The 17,305-nt window shown below is 44.3% G+C and overlaps 1 protein-coding gene across 9 annotated transcripts in view; it reads left to right on the top strand.

Moving 5' to 3' along the window:
- FRMD4A (FERM domain containing 4A) overlaps positions 1 to 17,305 on the top strand; it is a 359,217-nt gene that overhangs the window by 264,667 nt on the left and 77,245 nt on the right. For all 9 annotated transcript variants that reach the window (XM_039570496.1, XM_039570495.1, XM_039570497.1 and 6 more), the window contains 2 exons: positions 4,253 to 4,345; positions 17,031 to 17,115. In XM_039570496.1, the coding sequence (XP_039426430.1) occupies positions 4,253 to 4,345; positions 17,031 to 17,115 (178 nt within the window). The remainder of the gene's footprint in view (positions 1 to 4,252; positions 4,346 to 17,030; positions 17,116 to 17,305) is intronic.

Below are 17,305 nucleotides of genomic sequence, written 5' to 3'. Positions count from 1 at the left end.
ATGCCACTCTTTACTTATAAAAGAAAACAGAACTACTGCACACAATCGACAAAATGGACCCTGGGCACCAAAATCCATATTCAGTCTGTATCCTAAATGGACCCAGTTTCTTTTCCTAAAAGTGATTATGTGGTTGTTATTGACACACCAGTTTAACTGCCAACATGAGTACAACCAACAGAGGAAAATTATCTGGCTTCCTATAGTCAACCTCCCTATAGGTCCCCCAAAACTGTTTGCACCAGTATTTGTGAATACGCTGATAGAAATATCTGAATGAACAAATAGATGGTGATAATGAAACAAAAGCTACTTTGTGTCTCTAAACTGAACCATGAAGGAAATCCAGCTAGACACGGGCATGTATGAATGGGATCCCAGTGCAAGCTGCCTAAATTGGTCCATGAAACTGTCAGGATTACTACATGCCTAGGGTTATATGCCCATACTTCTTCCTGTCTTACATGGGATTGTGCTCCATGAATAGTTCTGCTGACAACAGGAAGACAGATTCCAGAGCAAAGTGTTTTGTGGTGCAATGGCATCAGGGTTTGGCTCCCTGATAGTCCACATTCACAGGCAGATACCAGTGATTGCTCACTGCTGCTGCTCTCTACATGCCGCACATGCACGCTTGAAAACAAGGAGTTAGGTGACAATCTGCAGTGCAGAAGCCCTCAGCGATGAAAGACTGTAAGTAGTAATTGAGTACAGTGAGCAGTTAGCTCCTGGCAGGGATTTAAGTGACCTTCCTCCTCTCAAGGAGCTTTGGATTTAAGCTCCATGCAGATGAGACTAATGAAACTCTTCAACCTAAAAACTCAGCAGCAATTAAATGTGTTATCCAGTACTCAGAACCGTGTACGTGTGCAACATAAATGTGGAACTGGTATGCATATGTATATATATGATTATACCAACCAGTTTCTCCTGTTAAAATGAAACAAAAATGAAAAGAGCAAGTATTTTCAAAATAAGAAATACCTTGAAGTGATTTTTTGTGCTGTGCACCATGGCTTCTCAGCCCTTTCTTGTGCATGTTAGGCAAACCCAGACATTGCTCTTGAATAAACACAGAGGTAGACAGTAAGTCCATTGTCAACAACTCGCCCTCGGTGGGAACTGCTGTGTAACACCATCAGCTGCTGGTGGCTGCTGCATTGGTGATACAAATGAAACTGGACAGGTTCTGCATAGGATGTCAGGTTTAGTGTGGCTTTTCCTTGCTCTGACAGCATTTTGCACCATGGCCTACGTGGTAAATGCTCAGGTTGTACTTTGGCTAGGAATGGGTGAGCACGGCTTGTTTCAATCCCATGTATAACTGTGCCTTTACAGTTAATTTCAGCCTTCCTGAGGCCTATTAAAAGAAACATAAAAGCACTTCATGACAAAAAGAATACGTAAAATTAGATTTCAAGATGGGAGATGCAGCAGGAGATGTAGATCCCTCTAATTTTTTTGGTGCTCAGGCTGAGAATCTATCAATGGGAATTATTATCTGACAGCCTGGAGCATCTGCCTTTTCAAAACCAAAACTTGTCAAACTACACATCTGTGCTGAACAACAGGAAATCATGCAGGGATCCCATACTAGCATGCCAGCAGCAGAAATGATGGAAGGAAACCCCCCTTCACTGTGCTGCATGCCCGGCTCTGCATCCTGCCCAGAGCAAGACCAGTTAGTCCCTACATCCAGACAAGTTAACAAGGCCATCCTCACCGTGATCCCGGCACTGTCCAAGGCTGGGCAGACTCGCCGTCAGCCCCTGTACTGTAATGGAGACATGAGAAGTGACTAGTTTGGCTTGAAAATCTGCATTTTATCACCCCTTTCCAGTAGTCACACTGACAGCAAGTCTGTGCCCCTACTACAGAGTATAGGCTGCCCTTTACCTCAAGTGTAAAAAACAGAGAAAAAAATTATTTAAAAACTTTTTCTAGAGAAAAAACTGTCTGAAAGCTAAAATGTCTTGGAGAGAAACATGGGTGTCTAGAGCAGGGGATAAAATAGGCTTTGATCCTTTTGTACACCAAAAGATGTCCAGGATGAGTCTGAAAAGTCCCTGACTCCACATGTTTCACTTGTACCTAGCTGAGACTTAGTACTTCTAAGTAATGCTAAACAGATGCAAAGGCTGCTTAAACTGAATTCCTGACTTCTATATGGCAAAATTCGAGGAGAGTTTCTTTCTAAATGTTCTGATCCCGAACCCATGAGAGCGATGAGTGGAGCTCACCAGTAATTTTGAATCCCTTGGTTCAAAGCAGCTTGCTGTGCTCAGGTGAGCATACACAATGTTCCATCAGGTCTCCAGGGCAGCCCAGAGCTGCCTGGGCAGGAAGGTCCCTGAGCTGCCCATCCTCTTCTGCACCTCCATGTACAGAAATTCCCATTGAACCCAGGCAATCCAAAGCTTCCTGAAAGTGCTACTTTCCCTTTTATTTATTTTTCTAGGAAACATGGAGTGGGGGAGCTGTAAATCCAGTTAAATTGCTACAGGGATGTCATTGCTTACGTTCCGAAGGGGCTTCTCAGTTGCCCAAAGCTCATGCACATGCAAACCCTTGTGAAAGCTTAGTGTGTTTGCTGTACACAGGGTACATTGCTAAGGCTTGTGGCAATTCTAGAAGTTATTTAATGTTTTTTTTTTAAAGCAGGCTCTTTTTTTTTGCCTTTTTTTCATTTTCAGTGGAATGAAGAATTATTCTTGAGGATTAGAATGAGCTGGTGAATAGGCACTGGAATAAAGCTCAGGACCTCTGAGTTCCATTTCCTGCTTTATTTGCTGCAAGATTCTCCCCCAAATCGTTTCAATTCTCTTTCCCCTTGCTTGTCTAGACAGCAGAGTACTGAAGGCAAGGGCTGCCCCTCCCTCTGGGTGAAATCTGGTCAGACTGAAATCAACAGCCAAGAGCTCACAGCATGCAACCCTAGCATCACTGAAGGCAATGGCAAAATTCTGGCCAGCTTCAGTGGGGCCTGAATGTCACCCTAGGTATTTCCACAATGCCTAATTTAACAGGGCCTTTATCTCAGCTGGGGAGCGAGATGATGCCATCATGAATTTTTGCCTTTTCTTTTACACCCCTGTTATACCTTTTTACAACTTCTGTATTCTTAGTGCTTTTTGCTTACATTCTTGGACTTGTTTGTTCAGCCAGGAGACCAAACATTTTAGAAGCTTTGTAGGTAGAGGTTAGTGTGCCCCAGACCCCAAGGTCCTCTCCAGAGCACATTCTGTAAACTAAGATAGAACCATCCAGGGGAAGGTTCCTCGGGGAGGGGGGGGGCTCATTCAAGCCTCTCATTGGGGAATTTTTGATAGATATGCTAATTAGTAAGACCTATAATGTTATACCAGATCTTTTGGGGATGTGCACTGTGGCGTGCATTTCAGTGCATTCGACCTGGACATATGCACCTAAGGATCCTTAAAATAAGTGCCAAGGTAAAATCCCTTTTTCCCTTCCAACCGTGTTTGACTCTTGATTTTAAGACCAGGAAAAGGCATCAAGATGCCCCTGTAATGCAAATAATGGTATTTATACAGTACCTCTCACGCACATACAGTGCTGTACAATGCGGGGAATGTGACAAAGAACAGAACTTCTGCCCAGGAAAGCTTCCAGCAGCAAGGCGTGAATGGATAAATTATAGGAGAAAATAACAGTGACAGGTACCATCTAGGCAAAAGAAAAGCAGCATGTGGTAATTGGAGCTGGAACGCTTCATGGAGCAGCTGTTTTTCAAGAGCTCTCTGAAGAAGGAAAAACGAGGGCTGGGCAAACATAGAGAGGCTATTGCAGGCATGTGGGTGGTAAATAAACTGTCTGAGGCTGTAGAGTCAGGTTTAGCCTTGAGTGATATACTGTAGGCATCATGGAAACTCTTAACCATAAGGATTTCTAATGAAAATCTTGACAGACTTTTAATGATACAACTGCTCCAGGGGCCTGTAATAAAAAGGTGAAGCTTATAACATTTTGGGCTGTCCTGATTGCTCAGTGCTGCCAGCTTTCACCCTGACAGATTGAACTTTAGCAGTTCGATTCCCAGACTGAAACACTGCCAGGATGATATCGCCTCTGCTCCTCAAACATTTATTGTGTGTTTTCCAAATATCATGCAATAGTCCAGGGCAAATAGCACACATTTTGGTTCACATTTTGTAACACGTCAGACCTCATTGCTGTGAGGAGTGAGAAACCTCTTTGGTGCCAGGCTCTAAACTGTCTCTTCTCTTGCCAGGGGACACTTGAACTGGCTTCAGCTGGACCGCCGGGTGCTGGAACATGACTTCCCCAAAAAGTCAGGACCAGTTGTTCTGTACTTTTGTGTCAGGTAAGTGCCTGATGGCAAACCCTTCCCATGGGATACAGCTATGGACAGCCTGTTTCCTGGAGGCCAGAAAGTGAGGCTGTCGGTTTCTCAGAAACACCTGTGGGCAAACAAACACTTCTACAGAGGTTTCTTTTGAGGTCTTTGGCTTTGCAAACTCTTCTCACACAAGTGTAAACAAGTAGTAGCCACACCAACACCCACAGTTGTCCACAGGGAAATGTTGTATGAGGGCGAGATCAGATGTTACGTATTTACACTTCTACTTGTGGACTTTGAGCTGGAAAGTCCAAGCTGGGTAGGGTGGCAGAACAAAGCCCTCTTTCTGCCAAGATAACCCACTTGAGCCAGCAGCCTGCAGGGAAAACACTCGCTTCCTCACTGGTGAGCCATCAGTTTCCTCTAGATTGTGCCCACAGTGTGCATTCTGTCAGGGACCAAATTAATCCCTGTACAGCTCTGTCGTATTCACCTTCTGAACTCAGTGCTACAGTGAATTACCCACAAACAGCAAATGATGGCATTTTATGGCAGCCAGTTGGTTTCTACATGGCTGGACCGGACTATAAAAATTTTAATGAAGATTATAGCAGTTCGGGACCTCCAAACTTCATCTGGGATTTTTACAAGGAACTGTTAGTGTTTGGAAGCTGCTGGAAGCTGCCAGTGCTCTTGTGCACACAGTGCCTTTGCCTCCAAGGGAGATATTTTCTGAGAAGACAAATTTGCTCCTGCAGCTTTGAAATGCCCAGAGAGAGGCCAGGGGCTGGGATGGCATATGTACAAAATTAAGTTGAGGGTTTTGACTTACTTTTAATGGATAGCTCATGTCTAGATCAAGCCAGTGCAGCATAACTGTGTCTTTTTCTGTTAGGCTTTCTACGCCAGTGTTATATTACATCTGACATCACTCTCATTCATTCCATAGTATCCACAAAAAATGAAGACCTACTTTTGAGTTTCTTCCCCTGAGAAGCTTTTTTTACTCCGCACAGTGGTTGTCATTCTTTTAACTTCCATTACAAGGCAGACTTTTTATGAGAAGAGATTCTTTGTTCTGTTATGTCCCCATATTTAATGATGTATATATCTTACGACACATCAAGACTGCACAAAGCCCTGTGAGTCCAGAATTAGTCTGATATCTCCCAAGAGAAGAATTTAGTCAACACTTTGGGTGCTTCAAACTGTAAGGGTAGATCTTGAGCTGAGCATCTCCAGCATGTGAGGTCCAGATCCACCTGTGCTTAGAGCTGTTGATGCTCATTAAGAACACGGTGAGTCAGTTACCAAATATCTTGTCCAGGTACCAAACTGAGGAGTCTGTGCTAAGACAGGGATTCCATGGAAAGCAGGAAAAGCTCTGAGTGAGCAAGAGCTAAGTGCCGGGCTTAGGAGTGGAACTGTAAGATGTGTGAAAGCCAGTGCTACTGAGCCACTCTCATATTCATTTCAAAGACCACTCAACAAGCATAAATATTGCCATCTGTATTGTTTTATAAAAGTTGGCAGCACAGTGGAGACCAGTCATTCTAGCAGGATCCTAGCCAAGAGACATCCTAGGATACAGATCCATATAACAGTTAGTGAATGAGTGACCCCTCCTGTTCTGGAATCGTAATCCGTAGGGAAAAACTCAGCATTCAGTATCTGCATATGTGAAAACCAGACTGACTCTGGGCTTATACTCCTATTGGTGGCAGTAGTGAGTGGATTGTCACACTGAGTTAGGATTTGGATTGGACTGGGAGGCAGATGCCTCAAGAGTTAGGAACAGGCATTAACTTACCATACCTTTTCTAGTGCTTATTTCCCTTGTGGGTGTCAGATGCTGGCAGAAGTAGAAAAAGTTTCCCAGCACATAAGGAGTTCCCATGTCCATCCTTAAATCCGATCTGAGCAGAAAGCGATTGAAGACACCAGCTCCAGTCAGATGGCTGAAGTTGGAAAGCCCCACATATCTGTTACCCAGTGGTTTCAGTGCTGGCTTGGGAACTAAAGCAAGGGCTGAAGGAAAGCTCATAAAAAGACCCACCCATAGACAGGGGTTTATTTTCATAATCTGGGGGTGTGCAGCAGCTTGCAGAGCCATTCATAAACATACTACAAACAGAATGCTCCCTCTCCCCTGCTGCCACCAGGCAGAAAGCAGAGATAATTAGTGCTGTACCATACCTAATCACAAATGTGTTAATTTTTAAGGGACTGGGTGCCCATAACACCTACTGTATCACTGGTAAAGGCTTGCCTGCGGTTGCAGGTACCTTCTTGCATTACCTCTCCCATTGCAGCTGACAAAGCTTAGTTTGATGCTGGGGGTCCTAACTGGGGAGATACAAGTAATACAAGTGACTGGATGTGCCAGATGCTCACGACACAGAACTCTGTTTACTGCATCGGGATTTAGTAATTGTGTGGGGTTTTTCCCTCTAGCCAAAGTAAATGTACAATTCAGTCACACTGCATAACTACCGAAGAGATGAAGCCTCAGGCAAGAAAAGTAAAGGGTAGTTTGTGAAGCGGAGAACCTACAGTGAAAACATTTTCACCTTTAATGTGACCATCAAATGGTTTTTACCCTCAACGTTCCTGCAGCAATGTTGAAAGGCAGCATGCCCACCAAAGATGCCACAGATTTTAACCTGCTCTAAAAGTACATTTAAAGGGAAGCCTGCCTTCTTAAGAAAGGCTTCTTGAAAGAACCGTGCCGAAAATAGGAAGTTTCACAAGCTTAGCAGTGTGAAATTCTCCTCCCTTTTTTAAAATCTCTGCAGCACTGTTGAAGCTTTGTCTTTTGACACACCTTTCCTTGGGGTTTGACATTGTTGAACACTGATCTCCAGTGTCTTTACTCTCTTCTGTTATCAAAGACCAAAAATTTCACAGCACTGTGTCAAAGGAGGAGGATTTTAGAAGGATGTTTTTAGCATTGGTTTGTAAGAAATTGCTTCTTCCATTGCACATTTACACAGCTACTAAAGCCTGCCTGTCTTCAGGTTGTCATCTAGTGCTTCAATGGCAGATTTCCACTGAGAACAACATAGGAATCTAGGAAACAATCAGAACTCTTGGGCAGCTGTGAACTGCCCCATGGCTATTGTGCAATATTATTTTATAAGACTGCTAATATCTGTTTACGTAGCTCTAAAGCCACACATGAAAGTGAGAGGGAGTGTTGTGTGTCTTGCAGGGGAGGAGGCACATCTAGCAACAGAATGAGAGTGATATTAATTCTCATCTTAGAATTAGCTTCCCTGGATGGCTTTCTATAGCCCTGGTTGGTTGGTTGGTGGTGAAACTAATTCCCTGCCTTAAAGGGTTTACAAGTCAGATGAGAGTCACCACTGAAGTCCAGAAGAAGCAAAGGATAGGGATGAAGAAAGGAGGGATTGCCTGATTAGCTGATTTTACAGAGGTGTTTTGAGGCCAGAAGAGAACAGAGAAAATGTACCTCCCACCACAAGCTTTGGGGTAAAGTGCAGGAACCTAAGTACAGTATGGAGACCTGGGCAGCAGAGGAGGTAAACAGATTGCAGGGGTTCAGATACAGGTACAACCTTTTGGCAGGGAAAGAAGCATTTTGCTTGGACTCATACAAACAGAAGGAAGGCAAAGTTACTCCTTTTGTATAAAGCTTTGAGGTGAGAGAGAACCAGAGCACAGACACACTGTTTATTCATGGAAAGCAAAGTTGGCCAGGCTCTGCGGTGAGTTCTCATCCTCAAACAATGGCCGTGTGAGATTAGCAATCCTTAGCAAAGGAACCACCAGCATGGGTCTGATCTCTTTATCTTCTGTATGTTTGTCATGCTGTTAATTTATATGAACAAGCTTAGCAAATAAAATTCACTCCACTGGTGGATCTTTTCCCAGGAATGAATATATTTGTTCTCAGGGTAACTCTACCAGCTAAACAGTGACAACTCACTGCAGAAGTCGTCACACTAAATCAGACTATGTCTCATATGGAAAGGCTTTTCTTTCAGAAAGGCATGGAACAAAATGTGAAATAAATCCTCAATATTCAAATACACTGTGGGGCAGAGTTTGTATCTATGGGCTGGCAGTATTCCCACAAAGGAATGCCTGTGTTCAGCAACATCTGGCATGTGTTCATACATACTGGCTAGGCTGAAGTCAGCATGGGAGCTGTGGGGGCTCAGGACTCTCAATATTGAGGCCAGACATTTTGCCAGGTTACCACAGTTACTACAGAACAAAGTGGCCCTAAATAAGAGACTGGCACTGAAACACAGAGTGCAAAGCTCATGGGTGTCTTTTCTCCCCTTAACCTGAAGGAAAGTAGCTCTGTGTGCACTGGTGGTCGTCCAGATCTGGGCCAGGTGGGCAGTCTGAGATGAGATTCACCACACCAGAGCTGAGGTCTTTACCTGGCAGACAGCACTATATCATGGCTAATTAGTGCAGTCTCCCTGTATAGCCACTGGAAAGAAATAGGCACCTTTCAGGGACAATTCATCTGACTTATTTGAGATGAGTGCTTTGGAATTCAACAAGTTGCACACTAAAATACCTGTGTCTCTTCTCTGACCTCAGACCCCTGCTCAGATGCAGACATTTCCACCTGATGCATCCCTCTGTCCCATCAAGGGCAATCTGTCAATTTAAAATTATTATTTCAAGCAGGTTGGTACAGCAAGGGTTGATGAAGCATTTCCTATCTACAAGGTTTCACTTGGCTACTTAAATGGAATTGGACCAGATTTCAGCTGTTAATGAGGCCTTCTGCTATTTTAGTCCTTCAGCCCTTCTTTATAGCCATCTTTAAACCTGTATTCCATTAATACAGGTAATGCTAACAGTGAAAGAAGCCAGACACCATTTGAAAACAATTGACCCTGGAAGGGAGACAGTGATTCTTCATAGGGCTAGATGGACCTTAGAACTTGTTACTGAAATGCATTGCTGCCTCACACATGGGCCAGAGACACTTATGAGGTGCAGATTCAGAGCATCCTGCTCCCAACTTCCCCAACTGACTCACGTGGCAATCCCAGCACACCATGGCTGTGTATGCCACTCACAGCTACTCAGCATGGCTTCTCTCCAAGAAATCAGATTAGGGGTTGTGATGACAGAAGCCTGCCATGCCAGGAAGAACTGAATAGAACCACATGAAATTAACCTGAGCAATTTTTTGTCTGGCACAAAATGGGCTGTGTTTCTCCATTCACAGCTTTCCCCACCAGAGGAGGGTACGTGATGTTCCAACGCTTTGGTCCAGGCAGGGAATGAGGAAATCACCAGCTCCTGTCTCTCCCCTCTGAGAAGGGAGAAGGAGAAGACAGCCCTCTTTCTGCCCCATGGTGTGAGACTGGGGTTTACAGGGACTGGGGGAAATGCACAAACAGATTATTAAATACATCAAATTTGCAGTCAGGGAGAGGGAGAGAAGTGGTAGAATTTGCTCTCACCCAAGCTTTGTTACACCTGTTAGCACCCAGGAGACGCTAACTCTTCTCCTAACTGCTCCTCTCCTCTTCCTTGGTCCTGTGCAGATCCCTCTGCACTGCAAGCAGGGCAGCACCCGACCCCAGTTTGCCATGGAGCTTGATCATCCCAGGAGAGCTCAGGGAACCACCCTGAGATGTTTCAGCACCTTGGGATGCTCCATCGACATTCTCATGGCTAGCTGTCTCTTCCCAGATCTCCTTCCAGCTGCGCTGTCTCCCTCACCCACTGCCAGTACCAGTACTGAGCCAGAAACTCCCTGTACCAGGGAATTCGTGCTGCATATTAGGGGAGACAAAGAGCCATCTCCTGCTTACATTATAGCTCTATATCTCCATGCACTGCTGTGGGATGCTGTAGAAACAATAGCAAAAAACCAGAATATTAAACCCACATAATCAACCCAGTCCAACCAAGCTGCTTTCAGGGGCTCCTGTAAGCTGCTCTGTCTATAAAGTCTGTGCCATAGCCCAGATCTCTTTGCACAGCATGTTTTTTGCTGGTTGGTGTGCACCAGCTGTGTGTATGCTAAGCAGGAAGATCCCAAAAGCCGGCAGCCCTGCAAACCCCCACCTCCCAGCCAGCCGCAGTGTATAAATACAGCCGCTCAGACCTTGTTTGTGCTGGAAGACAAGGCTCCCTGCAGACAATTTATTGCAGCCTTCCCAGGGTGGCCCCCTGCTCTGTTCAGCCGGGGGAAGGTGTAATAAATTGCCTGTGGGGAGGCTGTGCTCCTCAGAGTCTCTTTAGAGATATGAGAAACTTCTGTCCAGTCAGAAGATTTACTTGTGTGAAAACCGACCTTTGCTTGAGGAAGGGAACTAATGGGGCTCTGCTACTTAGCACACAGCTCTGAGCTAAGCTATCCATTACACACACATCTTAATAGCAGTCTGGCTCTTGAGTCCCATAACATCATTTCTGTTTTCTGCTTAACTAGGAATATATTTGTATAAGTGAGCTGTGTTGAGAGAAGGGGCTAAGTTGTTTTTCCTCTCCATTCAGCCACCCAAGGGGGCAGAAAAAGTGGCATTCTGAAAATTTGTTGGTTTGGGCCACATTTTGAATGTGTTGATGTTGGCAGCATTGTCTTGTCTAATTTTGGGAAGTGCTTAGACTGCATGATAGGTACCATAAAGAAATGATGGATGCTGTCAGTGTAGGATTTGTACCTAATTTGGATCAAGATGCAATAGCTGTGTCAGTGCCTACACATGGATTCTCTGACTGGGTCAAAGTCATGCAGACATTGTTTTCACTGCAATGTGTGTGTTCGCACCTTACACCAGTGGGTGTAATGTGCTGCCATCAGTGCAGCAACAGGAAGGTGCACTATGAGGGGTCCCATCATCGTGGCATTGATCAAAGGCTGAGTCAGTGAGTAAGTGATCCTCATGCCAGCTTTGACACACAAATCATACCTTCATGTGCTGCTGACAACACATGGAACAACTGGAGGGATTTCTAGTCCTAAAATGGTCCAAAATCCTTATATAAACGATGTTCTGAGAGATGATGTTATGTAATACAGTGCACCCAGAGAGTTACCTCCACTAGCCAAGATGTGACTCTTGGCAATGACCAAAGAGCAGGAAAGGGCTGTGCTGATGCTCAGGAGATTGAGGGGCAAATTCCCCTGTTGACTGAGGGAAAAGAGGAGGAAGGCAGTGTGCTGCTGCGATATGGTCACTGCTCTCACATCAAACTTGGAACAGATAATCACATCACTCCAAGCCAAGAGGAGCTGCAACAGCTTTTGTACAAAAATTGACACATCTTTTTGTACAAAGATGCACTTCTTTTGCAAGCCAAGCTAAGCTCCAGGGGACATTGCAGTGGTGGAGCAATTTACAGACTATGTTGAGCTGGGTTGCTCCTTTTATAGCTTGGGCTGGCCAGGTTCCCCATGTGGGGAGGGGGCAGAGGACTCACTATACTCAGGTCAGTGCCTTTGCTTGATGCTGTAACCAAATATGAGGGAGGAATGTACCTTCTCTACCACATTGATTCCTCCCCTTCTCTACATTGATACTGGAGCACTTTGTAGCTTGCAAAGACTCCCAGGATATACAGCCTGGAAGAGATGAAGAGAGTTGGTCTCTATATATTCCGAAGCAGACCCCTAAGTGTTTTGTACATGGAGAAGATGAGGTGTAGGAATGAGCAAATATCCCCAAAGCACATGGTTTTCCAGGGATTCAATAGGCCAAGATCTTAGAAACACTGGGAAAAATGGATTGACAGTAGGTAACGATGCAGGCAACTTCATAGTGTAGCGCAGCTGGTGAGAAAGAGAGAGGGCACAGGCTTGGGTTAAATAATATCCACAGCTTTTTATTTTGTTAGCTGCAATTCCCTGTATTTCTGGAATCAAATTCACCTCCAGTTTTACGGCTTCCCTTGCAATGAGGTAAAAGTTGACACACATCTCTCTTGCTGCCTCCTGTCCCCTGCATACCGATCCCAGGTGCTGGAGAAGGTGGGCACAGCACAGACACAGGGGACAAGACATGGAATCCAAAGCAAGATGAATGCAGAAGGGGCGGTAAATGGAGCTTTTTTAGCTGATTTTCATTCCTCACTGATCACTTAACAGGCCAGCTATTTAGCATGAGCATTGTCTGCTTTTAAGTGTCAGCAAATAAAAGTGTGCACCCGTGACTATTAGCAAACAGGGCTGGAACATAAAAGGAGCTGTGAAGCCTGTGCCACTCGGAATACTCATTTAGCATGAGACACTGGACATAATGACATCTGCATTTAAATCCATTATACCGACGCATGCGATTTTTCTTTTGCCAGTTAGCAAATGGCCTCATATTTTTCAAATTATCCTCTGAGGTTCTGAATGACATAGTGAGGGATAATGAGCCAGACCCCAGGATGGATGAGGCAGAAAAGGGGTGTTCTCCTTTACCCATTGCTTTGTAATAACAAAATAAGGGGTAGTCCATCGACAGGGTCACTGCACTCTGCTGACAGCTCTGTCCTGCATCCCAACCAGATCAGAGTTAGCCAGCTGGGAAAGATGCAGATAGAAGTCTTGTGGACTAGGTGGCTCCCACCAGCCTCAAACTTCACAAGAAGGAGGATGATATCACTGCCCCGGGAAAGACAGACACCTGAAGTAGACAAGACATCCATTTGCTGTGGTCATGTTTTGAACTACCATTGTGTTGAAGACCACAGTGAAATATTTTTACCGTTTGGCAGGTTCTGCTTGGAAGTAAACACATGGACTTGTGCTCTCAAATGCTGTGACAGTCTATCTGCCCAGTCAGCAACTCAGCTGCTGAGAGCCTGGTCCCTGCTAGGTGATAGATGGCCGAGTTCAGGCTGACAGGATATGTCTAGGGCTGAGTGTGAGAGGCAATGCTAAACATTTTGTATTCGACAGTTTCTTTTGGTGTATGGAGATCAGGAGTGCTGCTCATTTTTTCTCTCACTGTTCATACAAGCACCCCACCAGCTCAGGTGCTTGGCAGTCCTGAGTTCTTCTGTTCCCACTGCAAGGATAGAACACTAGTGTTCAAACACCTTCCCAACACTGCTAAATTTGCCCATCTGCACACACACACTTGGGTTCACAGATGAGACCAGCAGCAGCAGTCAGGGATTCTCCATCTCCTGACAAACCATTAATCAAACTGGTGAGTCCAAGACCCAGTTGGGCATTTCTCTGAGCCATGAGTCGGAGGTGAGTGGGCCTGTATATAATGCAAGGGAAAAATTGTGCTAGTACCAGTTTCCCCTCACCCAACAATCAGGAGTTTCCACAAGCACCACTGTGAGCCCGTGCTTGGCTGGTTATGATGGGAATTGCCATTCATCACAGCATGAGGGGGCTGAGCTGTCTCAGAGAATGTTGTCACTTAACCAACACTTAATAGAGAGCAATCTGATCAGTATGAGACATGTCCTCACAGCTAAAAAGCATTAAACGTTTGAGGCAGCAGCTTCTGAAGTCTTCCAAGACACCTTCTGCAGTACTCGTTATTTTTTCTCTGCTGCTGAGAGGGAGCAGCCAAGATAGGCACTTTGTGTTCATTACCCAGCATAATATTCACTGGTCTATTTAATTAATGCTTAGAAAATGTATTTGATGAATTACAAGTTACTGGGGGTGGGGAGGCAGGAGGAATGCAGAAATAGATGAACATTGGCTGATCTTTTAAATTTTCTCTAAAATTATTCCTTTGGTTTTTACACTCACCAAGTCTCATGGGGTGTTCTCCCTTCCTGTAGACAGCTAATTTCTCACAGGCACAGTTGCTGGCTATCAAGGAACCTCTTGTAGGAGCTGCTGGAGGCAAAACTATTTGCTGAGTGTATTGCAAAAGATGCAGGTAGTGGAGCAGAGTTCTTGGACACATTGCCTGTTTCTCTGTCCAACCTATCCATTATATCCTGGACACATCAGCTTCACACCACATGAGGAATGCTGCTCTCTGAGGAGTCCTCAACAGAAATCTGAGAACTGCCTCTCAAGACTGATGATCTCGAAACACACCTTGAAAGGCTTCTAAGCTTAACAGGCAAAACAGACAGAGGGAGGCAGAGGAGGGAAGGGTATTTTCTAAGCACGGCACAACAGCCCAAGCAGCTAAATGATTTTATGAAGGTCACAAAGGAAACCTGTGTCTGAGTTGGGAACTTAACCCAGATTTTTGTGCTTGGTTCATTGCCTTAGCAGCTGGATGCCCCTGCCTGCCTCCTTAGTCATTGACGGGTGTCATTGTGAAGTGTGGTTTCCTTCACTGTGCTTGTAAAAGATGGAAACAGGAGATTTGACAGAAATTTGTCATCAGTGCAAAAAAAAAAGGTCTTTCCCTTCCCTTTTTGTTGTTACAGCAACAACTGTGAATTCAGGGTAGTCTACTCCAGGTCAGGTTTTCTGAGCTTGCTACACAGAAAATCCCACAAGAGTTCCCTTTGCAAGTCTGTTTTCTTTTAAGTAGCACCAATCTCCTGGTGCACGTTTCACATTTGTCTGGGTGCGTGTGTGAGACCCAGTAGCTCCCCAGCTCACTCTCCGCTGAGGAGATAATTTGAGAATTGGGTTTTCTTTGTGAGATGAAGTACCATGTTCAGGCTCTGTGCTCCCAGAGACTTAATTTTGTACAGAAAACGATCTATGTCCATGCGGAAAGCCTTGGGAAAGCTCCCTGTAGCCTTAAGAAATGCAATATTGCCCTCTAGTGATGATGAGAACAGTCTCGTTTGATCTGGTGAAACAAAAAGCTTTTTGGCTAACCTCCACTGGGATTCAAAATGGAAAAAAATGTTCCTGTTTTCTTCTGACCTTGGAATAAGAAAACCTACCATCATAACTTGGAGACCATTGGTAGTAGTGATAAGAAGAGAAGGTTGTTCAAGAACCACAGAATGTGTAAAATTACCATTATTCTCCATGAATTCAGCAGATGGGAAGCCAGCTTCACTCAGAGAGCAGATCTAGTAAGAAGATCTTTTAATGCATCATTTTTCACATTCCTAAAGCCAAGTATATTTTTATTTTAAAAAAGGAGAAGGAAAAAAAAAAAAGGAGGCCATTTTGAGAACAAGAGGTGAAACACTGAAAACCAGAAAAAAATAAGAAAAAGTTTAATCTTTTTGTGCTTCATCATCACTACATTCAAATGTTTTGGGGTTTTGAGGGTTTGATTGGTTGTTGGTGTTTTCTTGGGTTTTTTAAAATTTTATTTTATTCAGGTTTTATTTTTATTTCTCTTCTGAAGGGGTAGAAGGAAGGGTAATAGAGATAGGAGCCCTTCAGCAGATGAACAAAATGTTTCTCTTACTCTAGTAAGCAGGGAGTTGGTTCTGCCTGTCAAGAAATAAAGTGTTTTGAAGAGCCTTCAGAAGACACTTAGGAGCACTACAAAGCTTCGACCTTTGCCCCTAAGAAGGTTACATTTAAGGCCCTGGACTCTGCAAATAGCTGGGTGTGGACAATCCCTTCCGTACTTGTGCGAAACCTCAGGAGGGTCCCAGACAGCAGGGTCAGGGAGTGGGGTTTCTCTGTAACTGGACCCCACATGTCAACCCAGATTTCTAAGGAATTCGGTTTTTAAAAGTCCCTGATGCAGACATCATTTGCCTGGCACCTTCCCTATTCTAATTGCTTCTGACAAGGTACGATAGCACTGGAATTTATGTAAGGAACACTGCTGTCACTGCACTGCAACTTAAAGATCACTACAAAACAGCATCAGCAGAGAGATCTATTTATTTTTCCTTACCTAAAACACTAAGTAAATGCAAAATTCACCTTTATCATCTAGGCTTTCTGTGTTACTACAGGAACACACAACATACCTGTATGGAATTATCAGTCATTAACACTGACAGCATCCTGAGCATTTTTTCACGAAAAAGATCACAGGACAGAATTAAGGGCAGGAGGCAATTCTCATAAAGCTCTTGCAGAGTTCATTGCCAAAACATCAGACCTTCAGAGCAGGCAGGACATGGAGTACTGAATAAATTCATACATATCATGGGCTTTCAACATAATTGCAAATATTTGGGGCAATCAGCCAATGCAAATGAGTGGGTTTTTCTGACACGGAGGGTTTGAGCTTTCTCCTGAGTTCCTAGAAGTCACTTCAGCTCAAAAAAATTATATCATGATCATTCCCTGTCATCCCTAGCATTGTTATTCATGGTACTGGTAAACTGTGCAAGGTTAGTAACTACTGTCTTACTGTGAGACCATAGATATAATATGTAAAGAACCCTTTATAAAATTTGCTTTATGCAGAGCTGAAGGGCACAGGGAAGGGAGCCAGAAATGCATTTCTGTAGATGAATATTTTACAAGATGGAGGTTAACAGCCCAGAAATGGTTGTGATGGGTAAAGGAGTGATGAAGAAAGGCTGATGGTGAAAATGTGATGGCGATCAAAGGTGAAGCTTACAAGAAAACAGGATAAAGGTTTATTTTAAGTCTAAAAACAAAACAAAGGATTATTTAGAACCTAAATCACCCACTTGATGATCCAGTTCCTTTGGTATGGGTGGGGTGGTGGTGACTGATCATGTCCTGGAGTGTGCACGAGCCTCCTTCACCACCTCAGTCTGCTATAAGCGAAGAAAGTTCATTTTTAGTACACTCATCATGACTCCATTGACCACATTTTTCATTTAGTAAGTGCATTTCCATGTTTTGTCCTAGTTCCCTCTTGTGTCTAACCCCTCTTTCTTTCCCTTTCAGGTTCTACATTGAAAGCATCTCCTATCTGAAGGACAATGCCACCATCGAGCTGTTTTTCTTGAACGCCAAGTCCTGCATCTACAAGGTGAGGACTTAGAGAGGTCTGGGTGGCACCGGAGTGGGCTGAGACACCTGGATCTGCATTTCCTGCCCCAAAATTTACACTGGTCACACCTGGACTTCCAGATACAACCTTCTCCTCTTCCTCCTCTCACATTCCTGCACTCCTCTGTCTCCAGCTGCCCCCACACTTGGCAGCAGCTTTCCTGTCAGAG

Source organism: Corvus cornix, chromosome 1A (genome assembly GCF_000738735.6).
Source record: "Corvus cornix cornix isolate S_Up_H32 chromosome 1A, ASM73873v5, whole genome shotgun sequence".
NCBI lineage: Eukaryota > Metazoa > Chordata > Aves > Passeriformes > Corvidae > Corvus > Corvus cornix.
The sequence above is the reverse complement of the archived record's forward strand: the minus strand, read 5'-3'. Positions and strand labels throughout refer to the sequence as shown.